This window comes from Schistocerca nitens, chromosome 5 (assembly GCF_023898315.1).
Source record: "Schistocerca nitens isolate TAMUIC-IGC-003100 chromosome 5, iqSchNite1.1, whole genome shotgun sequence".
Taxonomy (NCBI): Eukaryota; Metazoa; Arthropoda; class Insecta; order Orthoptera; family Acrididae; genus Schistocerca; species Schistocerca nitens.
Genome location: NC_064618.1, coordinates 549,839,033 through 549,852,607, shown reverse-complemented (window position 1 = coordinate 549,852,607; position 13,575 = coordinate 549,839,033). Strand labels below are relative to the sequence as shown.

The 13,575-nt window shown below is 43.1% G+C and overlaps 1 protein-coding gene across 1 annotated transcript in view; it reads right to left on the bottom strand.

Annotated features, from left to right (window-relative positions):
- LOC126260572 (endothelin-converting enzyme-like 1) overlaps positions 1–13,575 on the bottom strand; it is a 398,875-nt gene that overhangs the window by 144,887 nt on the left and 240,413 nt on the right. Inside the window, exons 5-6 of the mRNA XM_049957907.1 lie at positions 8,518–8,583; positions 8,425–8,475 (exon numbers count right to left, since the gene is read on the bottom strand). Of these exons, the coding sequence (XP_049813864.1) occupies positions 8,425–8,475; positions 8,518–8,583 (117 nt within the window). The remainder of the gene's footprint in view (positions 1–8,424; positions 8,476–8,517; positions 8,584–13,575) is intronic.

Here is a 13,575-nt window from a genome sequence, read left to right as displayed (position 1 = left end):
GAATGCCCACTTTTAGCCGCTCTCTCGGTGTTGGGCGACAGTGCATCAACAGCAGATTTAGTTTTATTGGTTGCTAACAGAAGAAATACTTCAGCTGATCGACGAAAGAAGGAAGTCAAAAATGTTCAGCGAACTTAAGAAACACAGAAATACAAGTCACTTACGAATGAAATAAATAGAAAGTGCAGGGAAGCTAAGGCAAAATAGCTACATGAAAAATGTGAAGAAATCTAAAAGCAAATGATCGTCGTAAGAACTGACTCATCCAACAGTACCTCGTCTCCTACCTTCCAAACTTCACAGAAGCTCTCCTGCAGATCTTGCAGAACTAGCACCCCTGGGTGAAAGGATATTGTGGAGACATGGCTAAGCCACAGCCTGGGAGATGCTTCCAGATTGAAGTTTTCACTACGCAGCGGAATGTGCGCTGATATGAAACTTTCTAATTCTGCAAGATCTGCACGAGAGCTGTGGGAGGTAGGAGACGAGGTACTGGTGGAAGTAAAGCTGTGAGGATGGGTCGTGAGTCGTGCTTGTGGTACCCCGGATGGTAGAGGACTTCCCTGTGAAAGGCATAGGTCCCGAGTTCGAGACTCGGTCTGGCACACAGTTTTGATCGACCAGGAAGTTTCAAGAGTGCATTGGCAGTTTCGCTGAGGAGAAAGTGGATAAGTGGAAGGAGTACTTTGAAGGCCTTCATGAAGGGGAAGACTTGTACGATGACGTGATGGAAGAAGAAAGAGGAGTCGACATGGAATATATAGGTAATCCAGTATTAGAATCAGTATTTGGAAGAGCTCTGACTCGAATAAGGCAGAAGGAATAGATAACATTTCATCAGATTTTCTAAAGTCGTTGGGGAAAGTAGCAACAAAACGACCATTCGCGACGGTATGTAGAGTGTATGAGACTTGCGATATACCATCAGACTTTCGGACAAACATCATTAACACAATTCCAAATATTGCAACAGCCGACAAGTGTGAGAATTATCACACTTTCAACTTAACCACTCAAGTATCCAAGATGCTGAGGATCAGTTTGGCATAAGGAAAGGTAAAGGTACCAGAGGTGCAATTCTGAAGCTACGTCTTTTAATGGAAGAAATTCTAAAGACAAATCAAGACATGTTCATAGAACTGGCGAGCTGGAAAAAGCGTTCGACAATATCAAATGGTGCAAGATGCTAGACATTCTGAGAAAAATAGGGGTAAGCTACGCGGAAAGACGTGTAATATAAATATAAACTAGAGCCAAGAGGGAATAATAAGAGTGGAAGACCAAGAATGAAGTGCTCGGATTAAAAAGGACGTAACACAGGGATGTAATATTTCGCACCTGCTGTTCCATCTATACATCGAAGAGGCAATGACGAAAATAAAAGAGAGGTTCAAAAGTGAAATTACAATTCATGATGAACGGATATCAGTGATCAGATTCGCTGATGACATTGCTGTACTCAGTGAAAATGAAGAAGAGTTACAGGATCTACTGAATGGAATGAACAGTCTAATGTGTACAGAATATGCCTTGAGAGTAAATAGGAGATAGACGAAAGTAATGAGAAGTGGCAGAAGCGAAAATAGCGAGAAACTTATCATGATTGTTTATCAGGAAATAGATGAAGTTAGCGAATTCTGCTACCTAGGCAGCAAAATAACACTTCACGGACGGAGCAAGCTGGACATAAAAAGCAGTGTAGGAGTGGCAAAAAGGGCATTCCAGGCCAAGAGCAGGCTATTGGTATCAAACATAGGCCATAATTTGAGGAACAAATTTCTCTGAATGTACATTTGCAACACAGCTTTGTGTGATAGTGAAACATGGACTGAAATAAAAACAAAATAAAAAGAGACTCGATGCGTTTGAGATGTAGTGCTGCAGAAAATCGTCGAAAATTAGGTGGACGGGTAAGGTAAGGAATGAGGAGGTTCTCCGGAGAATCGGCGAGGAAAGGAATATATGGGAAACAGAAGAAGAGACAGGATGGTAGGACGTCTGGTAAGACGTCTGGCAATAACTTCCATAGTACTAGAGGGAGCTGTAGAGAGCAAAAATTGTAGGGGAAGACAGCGATTGGTATATACAGGGTGAGTCACCTAACAGTACCGCTGGATATATTTCGTAAACCACATCAAATACTGACGAATCGATTCCACAGACCGAACGTGAGGAGAGGGGCTAGTGTAATTAGTTACTACAAACCATAAAAAAATGCACGGAAGTATGTTTTTTAACACAAACCTGCGGTTTTTTAAATGGAACCCCGTTAGTTTTGTTAGCGCATCTGAACATATAAACAAATACGTAATCAGTGCCGTTTGTTGCATTGTAAAATGTTAATTACATCCGGAGATATTGTACTCTAAAGTTGACGCTTGTGTACCACTCCTCCGCTGTTCGATCGTGTGTATCGGAGAGCACCGAATTACGTAGGGATCCAAAGGGAACGGTGATGGTCCTTAGGTACAGAAGAGACTGGAAGAGCACATTACGTCCACATGCTAACACCTTTTTATTGGTCTTTTTCACTGACGCACATGTACATTGTCATGAGGGGTGAGGCACACGTACACACGTGGTTTCCGTTTTCAATTACGGAGTGGAATAGAGTGTGTCCCGACATGTCAGGCCAACAGATGTTCAATGAGGTGGCCATCATTTGCTGCACACAATTGCAATCTCTGGCGTAATGAATGTCGTACACGCCGCAGTACATCTGGAGTAATGTCGCCGCAGGCTGCCACAATACGTTGTTTCATATCCTCTGGGGTTGTAGGCACATCACGGTACACATTCTCATTTAACGTACCCCACAGAAAGAAGTCCAGAGGTTTAAGATCAGGAGAACGGGCTGGCCAATTTATGCGTCCTCCACGTCCTATGAAACGCCCGTCGAACATCCTGTCAAGGGTCAGCCTAGTGTTAATTGCGGAATGTGCAGGTGCACCATCATGCTGATACCACATACGTCGACGCGTTTCCAGTGGGACATTTTCGAGCAACGTTGGCAGATCATTCTGTAGAAACGCGATGTATGTTGCAGCAGTTTGGGCCCCTGCAATGAAGTGAGGACAATGTTTCAAGCGTCAACTTTAGGTTACAATATCTCCGGATGTAATTAACATTTTACAATGCAACAAACGGCACTGATTACCTATTTGTTTATATGTTCAGATGTGCTAACAAAACTAACGTTGTTCCATCTCAAAAAACGTAGGTTTGTGTTAAAAAACATACTTCCGTGCATTTTTGTATGGTTTGTATTAAACAATTACACTAGCCCCTCTCCTCACGTTCGGTCTATGGAATCGGTTCGTCAGCATTTGATATGGTTTACGAAATATATCCAGCGGTAACGTTAGGTGACTCACCCTGTATATCAAGCAAATAATTGAGAACGTTGGTTGCAAGTGCCACTCCGAGACGAAGACGTCATCACAGAAGAGGAATTCACTGCGCGTCGCGTCATACCGCTTAGAAGACTGATGACTTAAAAAAAAAGTCTCTGAGGTGGAATTAGTGTACCACCCCAACATTTATCTGGACAAGCGTGTGAAACAGCTTAAAAACCGTACTCAGACTGTCCGGTGTTATCAATCCACGGTCGTTAATCCGCCGCGTGGATTTAATCCGGCTCTACCTAACCTGACGTGTCTCGGAAGCTAGTGCGCTATGGGTTACGATGTAGGAGCAGTTGTGCTGATACTTCACATCAAATATCAAAATAGGGAACACTCTGATATATTAACTGTACAAAATTGTTGGGTAGCCTGTTAACCAATGAAAAACATCACTGTAAGAAGAATTAAGTCAAGAAACTTTAAGAAAAAATGGTGTGCCCCAGGAGGAATGAACAATTTTCAAGGATATGAGAAGCACGATCATCGGCAGCAAAACTCCTGGTAAACACAGGCTCTAAAATGCATCCTTAAGAGTTATAATCACTTTTTCACCTTCGCTACTGTGCTACAGTTTAATAAGTCACAGCTGCAAAATACTAACGCGAATTCTTTCAGACGAATGGAAAAACTGGTAGAAGCCGCCCTCGGGGAAGATCAGTTTGGATTCCGTAGAAATGTTGGAACACGAGAGGCAATACTGACCCTACGACTTATCTTAGAAGAAAGATTAAGGAAAGGCAAACCTACTTTTCTAGCATTTGTAGACTTAGAGAAAGCTTTTGACAATGTTGACTGGAATACTCTCTTTCAAATTCTGAAGGTGGCAGGGGTAAAATACAGGGAGCGAAAGGCTATTTACAATTTGTACAGAAACCAGATGGCAGTTATAAGAGTGGAGGAACATGAAAGGGAAGCAGTGGTTTGGAAGGGAGTGAGACAGGGTTGTAGCCTCTCCCCGATGCTATTCAATCTGTATATTGAGCAAGCAGTAAAGGAAACAAAAGAAAAATTTGGAGTAGGTATTAAAATTCAGGGAGAAGAAATAAAAACTTTGAGTTTCGCCGATGACATTGTAATTTGTCAGAACAGCAAAGAACTTGGAAGGGCAGTTGAACGGAAAGGATAATGTCTTGAAAGGAGGGTATAAGATGAACATCAACAAAAGCAAAACGAGGATAATGGAATGTAGTCGAATTAAGTCGGGTGATGCTGAGGGAATTAGATTAGGAAATGAGACACTTAAAGTAGTAAAGGAGTTTTGCTGTTTGGGGAGCAAAATAACTGATGATGGTCGAAGTAGAGAGGATATAAAATGTACACTGGCAATGGCAAGGAAAGCATTTCTGAAGAAGAGAAATTTGTTAATATCGAGTGTTGATTTAAGTGTCAGGAAGTCGTTTCTGAAAGTATTTGTATGGAGTGTAGCCATGTATGGAATTGAAACATGGACGATAAATAGTTTGGACAAGAAGAGAATAGAAGCTTTCGAAATGTGGTGCTACAGAAGAATGCTGAAGATTAGATGGGTAGATCACATAACTAATGAGGTGGTATTGAATAGAATTTGGGAGGAGTTTGTGGCACAACTTGAGTAGAAGAAGGGATCGGTTGGTAGAACATGTTCTGAGGCATCAAGGGATCACAAATTTAGTACTGGAGGGCAGCGCGGAGGGTAAAAATCGTAGAGGGGGACCAAGAGATGAATACACTAAGCAGATTCAGAAGGATGTAGACTGCAGTAGGTACTGGGAGATAAAGAAGCTTGCATAGGATAGAGTAGCATGGAGAGCTGCATCAAACCAGTCTCACGACTGAAGACCACAACAACAACAACGGAAAAAAATTCTCATAGGTCTTAAGGTATGCATTTTAGTGATGTTTACTGGGTAATATTTTCTAGCTTTGCTTCATACTACCTTCTTCGAATCTGTGGAAAGCAAAGAACTTGCAGGAGAAGAGATTTGTTTCACACTACTGAAGATGAAAAAGTGCTCATAACTTAAGGGATGCATTTTAGATCCCATGATTGCTATACCTTTTTGCTTCGAATGATCATTCCTGTCATATCCCTGGATATGGAGCATTCCCCCAGGAACACGCTGCATAAATTATCTAGTGATACGTAATCATCATTGTAGATGGTTAAAGAAGATTATTGCCAATGCACAGGGGCTTAAAAAACCTAGTCCACATTCTGAGAGGTGGTAAAATGAAATGATGGTTAGTCATTGTTGGTCAGGAGGCCACGCGTGGGGTTGCTGGGCCGCCTGGTGCACTTCTTTCTATTCGATGTCGCTTAGGCGAATTACGGGTCGATGAAGATGGATGTAAAGAAGGGAAGGAAAGAAGATAAGGGTTTTAATGTCTTGTCGGCATCGAAGTTTTTAGAGGCGGAACACAAGCTCGAAATATTTCAGGGATGAGGAAGGAACTCAGCCATACCCTCTGAAAGGAACAATACCGGCATTTGTCTCTTTTAAGGAAATAACGAAAAACCTAAATCTGGATAGCTGGACACGGATTCAAATGGTTGCTCTCCCGAGTTGAAGTAATGAGGAGATGAAGTCCGGTAAACATGGGCTTTAAAATGCATGTATTAAGAGCTAGGAGCACTTGATCGTTTTCGCTACTATGAAACACAGCTCTTCTACTGAAAAACTCTAAGTTGGTTACGAATGCGCTGGCAAGCACTGATGGCGGTCACTGTAGGGTTCGTACATCGTTAATGGTAAATGCGTACACGAAAGGTTTCATTGTCCCCCTAACCAAAAATCCTAGGGATTAAAGTGGAGCTAACTAGTGCATATAATGGACTTTTCCGAACAATCCGTTGGCCATTACACGTCTCTGTGAGGTGTCCACAGCCATTTCGGAGAAAATAGGCTGTTGCTGCATCATACATGAATCGCATCTCCATTAGAAGCTCTGTTGTTACACACTACCCTAATAACGTGCTCTTATTTGTTTACTCATTTGTTTGCTCCATTCAGTAGATGTGCGTTGCATCCGCAAAGATGACCAATTGTCACAGCTTTTAAGGTATGCATTTTAGGGGCCATGTTTGGTGGATAGTTTTTCTTGTTTTGGGCATGTTGCCACCTCTCAAAGTACGAAATAATTTTTTAACCCTCTGTAGGAATGTGTCTGGACCTTTGGAAGAAAGAAGTAAACTGGAGGAAGCAGAAAGAATACGGAGAAGAATAGAAAGAAAGGAATTAATCCAGGCATTTTCATAAGACCTAAATCTTTACTTACGTACTTAAACCATAAACTACCATACGATATACGATGGAGAATCCCCGTACCACTGCTGATCGGTACTTTACCGGATCCATTCCGAAACAGAGTTCTGACTTTTCTTATTTTGCTTGGCAGTCCTTGCGCGAGAAGTGTGTTACACTCGAGAGCCGAAGAAACTGGTACACTTGCCTAATATCGTGTAGGGCCCCCGAAAGCTTGCAGAAGTGACGCAACACGACGTGGCATGTACTCGACTAATGTCTGAGGTAGTTTTGGAGGGAATTGACACCATGAAACCTGCTTGGCTGTCCGTAAATCTGTAAGAGTGCGAAGGGGTGGAGATCTCTTCTGAACAGAACGTTGCAAGACATCCCAGATATGCTCAATAATGTTCATGTCTGGCGAGTTTGGTGGCCAGAGGAAGTGCTTAAACTCAGAAGAGTGTTCCTGGAGCCAATCTGTAGAAATTCTGGACGTGCAGGGTGTCGCATTGTACTGCTGGAAATGCCCAAGTCCGTCGGAATGCACAATGGACATGAATGGATGCAGGTGATCAGACAGGATGCTTACGTACGTGTCAACTGTCAGAGTCGTATCTAGACGTATCAGGGGTCTATTATCACTCCAACTGCACATGCCCCACACCATTACAGAGCCTCCACCAGCTTGAACAGTTCCTTGCTGACATACAGGTTTCATGGATTCATGAGGTGGTCTCCATACCTGTACACGTCCATCCGCTCGATAAAATTTAAAGCGTGACTCGTCCGACCACCAACTTGTTACCAGTGACGGATAGTCCAACGTCGGTGCTGACGGGTACAGGCGAGCCGTAAAGCTTTGTGTAGTGTAGTCATCAAGGGTACACGAATGGGCCTTCAGCTCCGAAAGCCCATATCGGTAATGTTTCGTTGAATGGTTCACACGCTGACACTTGTTGATGGCTTAGCACTGAAATCTGCAGCAAATTGTGGAAGGGTTGCACTTCTGTCAGGCTGAATGATTCTCTTCAGTGGCCGTTGGTCCCGTTCTTGCAGGAGTCTTTTTCCGGCCACAGCTATGTCGGAGATTTGGTGTTTTATCGGATTCCTGATATTCACATTACGCTCGTGAAATGGTCGTACGGGAAAATCCCCACTTCATCACTACCGCGGAGATGCTGTGTCCCATCGCTCGTGCACCGACTATAACACCGCGTTGAAACTCAAGTAAATCTTGATAACCTGCCATTGTAGGAGCAGTAGCCGAACTAACAACTGCTCCAGACACTCTTATTAAGGCGTTGCCGACCGCAGCGCCGTATTCTGCCTGTTTACATATCTCTGTATTTGAATACGCATACCTACACCAGTTTCCCCGGTGATTCAGTGTAGTTGTAGTAGAATCTTTCTGAAGTCTGTCACAAACGGCGATTCTTTAAACTTTCTCAATAGCGTTTTGCGACAAGAACGCCTTCTTCCCTCCTGCAATTCCCATTTTTCATTGATCATTCCCGTAAGGCTCGCGCACTAATCGAAACAACTTGTAAGAAAACAGAGAAGCACACCTCTGAATTGTTTCGACTGCTAGTTTAGTACCTCTACCGGCACGAGTGTGATTTTGAAGTGCGAGGCGGGTTCATTGTGAATCTACAGTATTTTCAAGCAAATAAGATAAAATAAACACTACTTCCAAAATAAATACTACGTACACAGTCCGCTTGTGTGTGGAACTGTATTTCAGAGCTGCTGGACAAACGCCATGTCGGCAATCTAATGTGCTGCTCCTGCGAGACACGCACCTTGATGTAGCGGTAGGCGCTGCTCTCCTTGGGCTGTCCGTCGCTCCTGCGTCCCCTCCCCCACCCCCTCCCGCCCCCACTGCCGCCCTCGCCGCCCCCTCCACCGCCGTCGCCGCCCCCGCTGTCATCCGGCTGCGCTGCGGGTACATCTTGAGATAGCTGAAACACACCAGGAAAAATTACCCTGCATACATGTTTGGTTTTCTACACGAAAAATGTGATTCGCTATTCTTATCAAGACAACAGCAGAGATTAACGAGTGATCATAGTCGATAAAGTTATACGAATCTAGAAGTTGATTCTGTAATGGTGCTCAGTATTATTTAACAGTGAAAAGAGAATGCGCTACTTAGTGTTTTGCGATATACGACGGCATTAGGTAACATCGGTTAAAAGATATTTTCCAGCACTGTGAGCTGTTCACTGCATTAGGCAAGCTATACATTTTCCCTTGGCCTTAACATATATTGGCCATAATGTAGTGTTCTCCGTTAAAAGCTGCTGATTTAGTACGTACTTTTCATGCTACCCATGTATAGGGTGGTGCACATGAGATGATAGGAAGTGTCTGTCTACCGTAGTTAATTGTATACTGCAAGCGACTCTCCTTGTGATACTGTTGTATTGTAGCACTAAAAATTCTACAGCTCACTTGCTGATGTCTAGTTCACATTTCCGAGTGGGAGCATTAACACTGAAACAGTGGTACTGTGAATTCATACGTTGAAGCTGCTGCTCCGTTTCTTCCACAAAAGTCGCTGTTTGGTGCTAAATTTGTGCACGTTGCATTATTGGACTCATTTTTAGTGACAAACCTGTCGGAGAAGACAAATACAGACAAGTCCTGGATCATGAATTTGTACCGGCTACAAGACGCCGCCGCCGAATGCCCTGAAACTACCGGTTCACGCAGGATGGAGCACGTCCATACCGCACTGCAGACGTCTTCCAATTCCTTCGGGCGACATTCAGACATCGTGGATCGACGCCTTACACACCGTAGCATTCACTGGACATGGTATGCAAAGGCGCCCTTATCGTCCCGATCTCAACTGGTTTCATTATTTCTGATGGGTTATTTGAAGGATAGAGTCTTCAAATATGTTTCTGCCCAACAGACAGGTGCCCTAAATGAAGCGATCCCCAGTCCGCTGAAGGTGACTGCTATCAATGGACCTATGAGAATGTTGTGCAGTGGAAGTGTCCGGCTATTAAAGCAAGCTCATATGATTACGTTTTCGGCAGTAATGACGGGTGTAGTTGTTGCAACTCTCCATATTGACACAATGTCATTGATCTTGCCTAACCTCGTCCACTGGCTCGTCCTCTTGGCTATTGCAGATTCCAGACCCATGTTTCGGCACACGGAGGAGGGAAGCTTTGTCTAGCATCGGGGTCATCAGTCGTTCTTCCTCAATCCTTATAAGTGGGTTGTGGTCGTGACCCACTGTAATGCTTAAGGCAAGAGTCTTCCCAATTATGGCAGTTGTTCTTCCAGCACCTACTAGAAATAACCTTGTGAAAAGTCGTAGAAGGAAACAGTGCTTTATAGAGAAGTGCTGTAAGTGGGAGCAGCCCTGCTGATAACTGTATCTCCACATCTTTAAAAAAATTAAAGAATTCTTTTTAATTCTCGTTTTACTATGGTACTGTATGAGTACCATTACTTTGGACGTAGCCACAGCTTCCACTGCTTCTTAAATGAGATGGTAGAAGCCCGGATTACCCAAACGACTTTACCTTGCTGATAATTATGAACACGCATTTTACAATAAAATTTTTGACTTCGTTATAATTTGAGTACACTGTCGTTACTTTAGATGTAATCACAGCTTACGCTGTAGTTTTAATGAAATTTCAGAATCCCAGACTATAATTTGTACTCTTGCTTTCTTAAAGATTTGTAAAAATTGTTAATATTTTTTAAATGTTTTAATGGCTCTGTAGGTTATCTGTGTTTTTTGTAAATGTTAAATCCTGTGTTAATTAATCTATTGTATATCAGTTTACGGTAACTGAACCAAATATGCATTCAGCTTTTACATAAGTGCACTGAGTAATTAACGCTATAAGAATTATTTTTTAGAATCTGCCTTAATTAGTTGTTGGCAATAACTTTGTAAAAATGTGTTTAGATTTATTTTCGTCCACGTGTTGGCTAGCACACTGTAATCTAATCAAATAAATCAAGCAAGAATATACAGCTAACAACTGCGACACCTGTCGGTCCAATTGTCAACGTCTATCTTTATCGCTCACACCTGCCAGTCTAGCGCCCTGGCTGCAATCAAGTGCTCTGTTGTGACTGACATAAGACAGATATGTATGTTGTGAATAACTGTGTAGATAAAAAAACAAACAGGCTGCCGTGTCATCCTCAACCCTTAGGCGTCCCCGGATGCGGATACGGAGGGACATGTGGTCAGCACACCGCTCTCCCTGCCGTTGTCAGTTTTCGTGACAGGTGCCGTTACTTCTCAATCAAGTAGCTCCACATTTGGCCTCAGAAAGGGTGCGTGCACTCCGCTTGCCAACAGCATTCGGCAGACCAGGACGTTGACCCATCCAAGTGCTAGCCAAGTCCGACAGCGCTCCAGTGATCTTGCGGGAACCGTTGTTACCATTGCGGCAAGGCCTTTGGCATAACTCTGTAAACAGCAGTTTCAGTTTTGAGATGCCGACGCATCAGTCTTCTAGTCTGTTACGTACCTGCCAGTTCATGTGAAACAGTACTCTTACTCCTGTTTTAAGAAATATGCAATAACCTGTCTGTCGAGGTATGTTGTATTTCAGGTTTTTCTTTTATATTGTACCTGATACAGTATGCTACAACTGCTTTGTATATAGCTACACTGTATAAATGCCTTCCAGATCTGAAGATGGTAACACTGATTATTGAAAACGATTATAAATGATAAAGGTTATTAGAGACCTTGGCAAAGAAGTTTACGTTCTCTAATCAGTTAGTGGAACCGTCAGTGTTCCACTCCTGTTGTTGGTTGGTTGGTAGGCACGGAATTACGATAACTCCGTGGAGTGGGTTGGACTTCAAGAAATTGGGGAAGTCGTTTGGCAACCATCGTTGATGCTGACGTGATTAGATCTCTGGAGCAGAGGCGCTGATTCGAGAATATTGTTGATTTCCGTGTTCAGAGACTTAGTATTTCACCACGATCCACAAAATAGGTATTTCTTTTAGTGTGGAAACCTGAAGGAACTGACTGGTTCCTTTCTTGCATATGGGTGTGGAGTGCTGAGTAGTTTTTCAGTTTTTGTAAACAAGGTTGAGGCCTAAGTTGCATACATGTGGTCGAGAAGATAGTATCAGATCATGGAGGTGAGGTTCAACGAGAGAAACAGACTTCGCAGGATCGAAGACAATAAGTCATATTTGTTTCTGTGGGAACTAGAAGAGTTTTTTCTGACTCACTTTTGACTTTCGACGTACCCTTTTTTGTGTTTCTGGTGACTGGCGGTGGAAATTCTTGTTGAACCAGCTGCAGGCTGTTTAGGAACTGGTAGAAGTGTATATTTTCCAGTTCAGGGGTCGAAACGCGGTGTCTCCCTAAATGAAGTCAGGTAATAACAGGGCTTATTGACTTTGTAGCAGTGATACGTTTAACTCTGTCGCGCGGGTTAAAGCAAGAACGTCGACCATTATTTAGACTGGTCTTAATGCTATGGCACTGCAGAGATTTGATCCAGGTCTGCCGGTAAACGTTTCCGAGTAAATCTGCGGAGCAGGTCGTCACGAAATTCCTCAAAGTATAGAAAATCCCCAAGAGTGCAATGATTGTGGCCGCGGCGGGCCGTATGACTACGAGTCACACCACAGTGGCTGCGAAGAGGAGACGAATATTACGTCTGTACAGGGTTTATACAGTTCTCTTTCTAAGGAGATTTTCTTGTTGAACATAACATCATTTCCAGCTGAAACAGAGGTCAATGATTGAATGCATTTCCCAGTGTTCATCGTCTCCAAGAAGTGGCTGTAAGCGGTTCCTTGTAACCTCCTGTCGCATCTGTGACTTGTTCCGTGCAAACCCGCCGCAGACAGGCGGTGCTCTCTTTCTAGCCGGTTAGATCTTCCACGAAGTCACAGCGAAAATCACTGTACGTCCCCGGGGACGTCTCGCGCTTCGCGCCTCACCTCCGTGAGCCCATCGCGTTCACGAGTCCCTCAGGATCCTTCTCCTCCGTCACCAGCAGAGCCGAAGCAAAGAGCTTGTGCCTGAGGCCCAGTAACAAATTTACCTCCAACCTTCTCTTTAGCTAGCTAAGGGACGCATTGCCTCAAGGCACTGGAATCCCATTCGGGGAGAACGGGATACAAATCTCCACCACGACACCATGATTTAGTTTTCCTGCGGCTTTCCCAAATTACTTCAGATGTTTTTCCACCATTCTCGTTCTTTATTCTGAGGTACGCTCCGCTTTAATGGTCTCGACCTTTTAATTCTAATCTCACTTTTTCCTTTTTCTTCCATCGACACTTGAAGCTCTTTAATACAGAGTACAAAATTATCTTCAGCCTCTCTAACAATTCAAATAGTATGAAAAGAATGAAGGTGTTCATGCACTGCCTTAAAGCGTAATCGTGTTTACAATGTTTTCTGTCGGTTGCCTGCACGCAAGATTTTGCTTTCGGTGACATGCTGTTACTGTCAGATCTACTTATGTGGATATTTAATAATCGCATAACACTAAAGAAGCCGCTATTTGGTTTTAGATAAAGGAAAAAAAAGAACGTTGGAAGCTCAGGATCTGGACTACTAGGTCTAAATCACATATTCCCGTCTACACCAGAATTCAATTACATAAAAACGTGTACCTGTTCGGTTAGTTGGCAGTCTTCCTTAAAAAGCTGTGACACAAAAGTAATTTCTTTTCTGCGTTAAACTCACTGCAGTTGAAAAGTTACCTATTTATTGACATAGATTCATCAGTTCATAGGGAGTACGTACACTCTGATTGCTATAGGAACAGTATACGCCATACGTGCTTACAATACAATGAAGCAGTTTTAAAATTTATAACAATCAAACTGTAAAAATTTATTACGTACGAGGAAATCTTTGAGAAGTCATCACTGATGATACTTTGTCAATATAAGATGGTGAACATTCTCTTAAGCTGCAGTGCGCTTAAGGC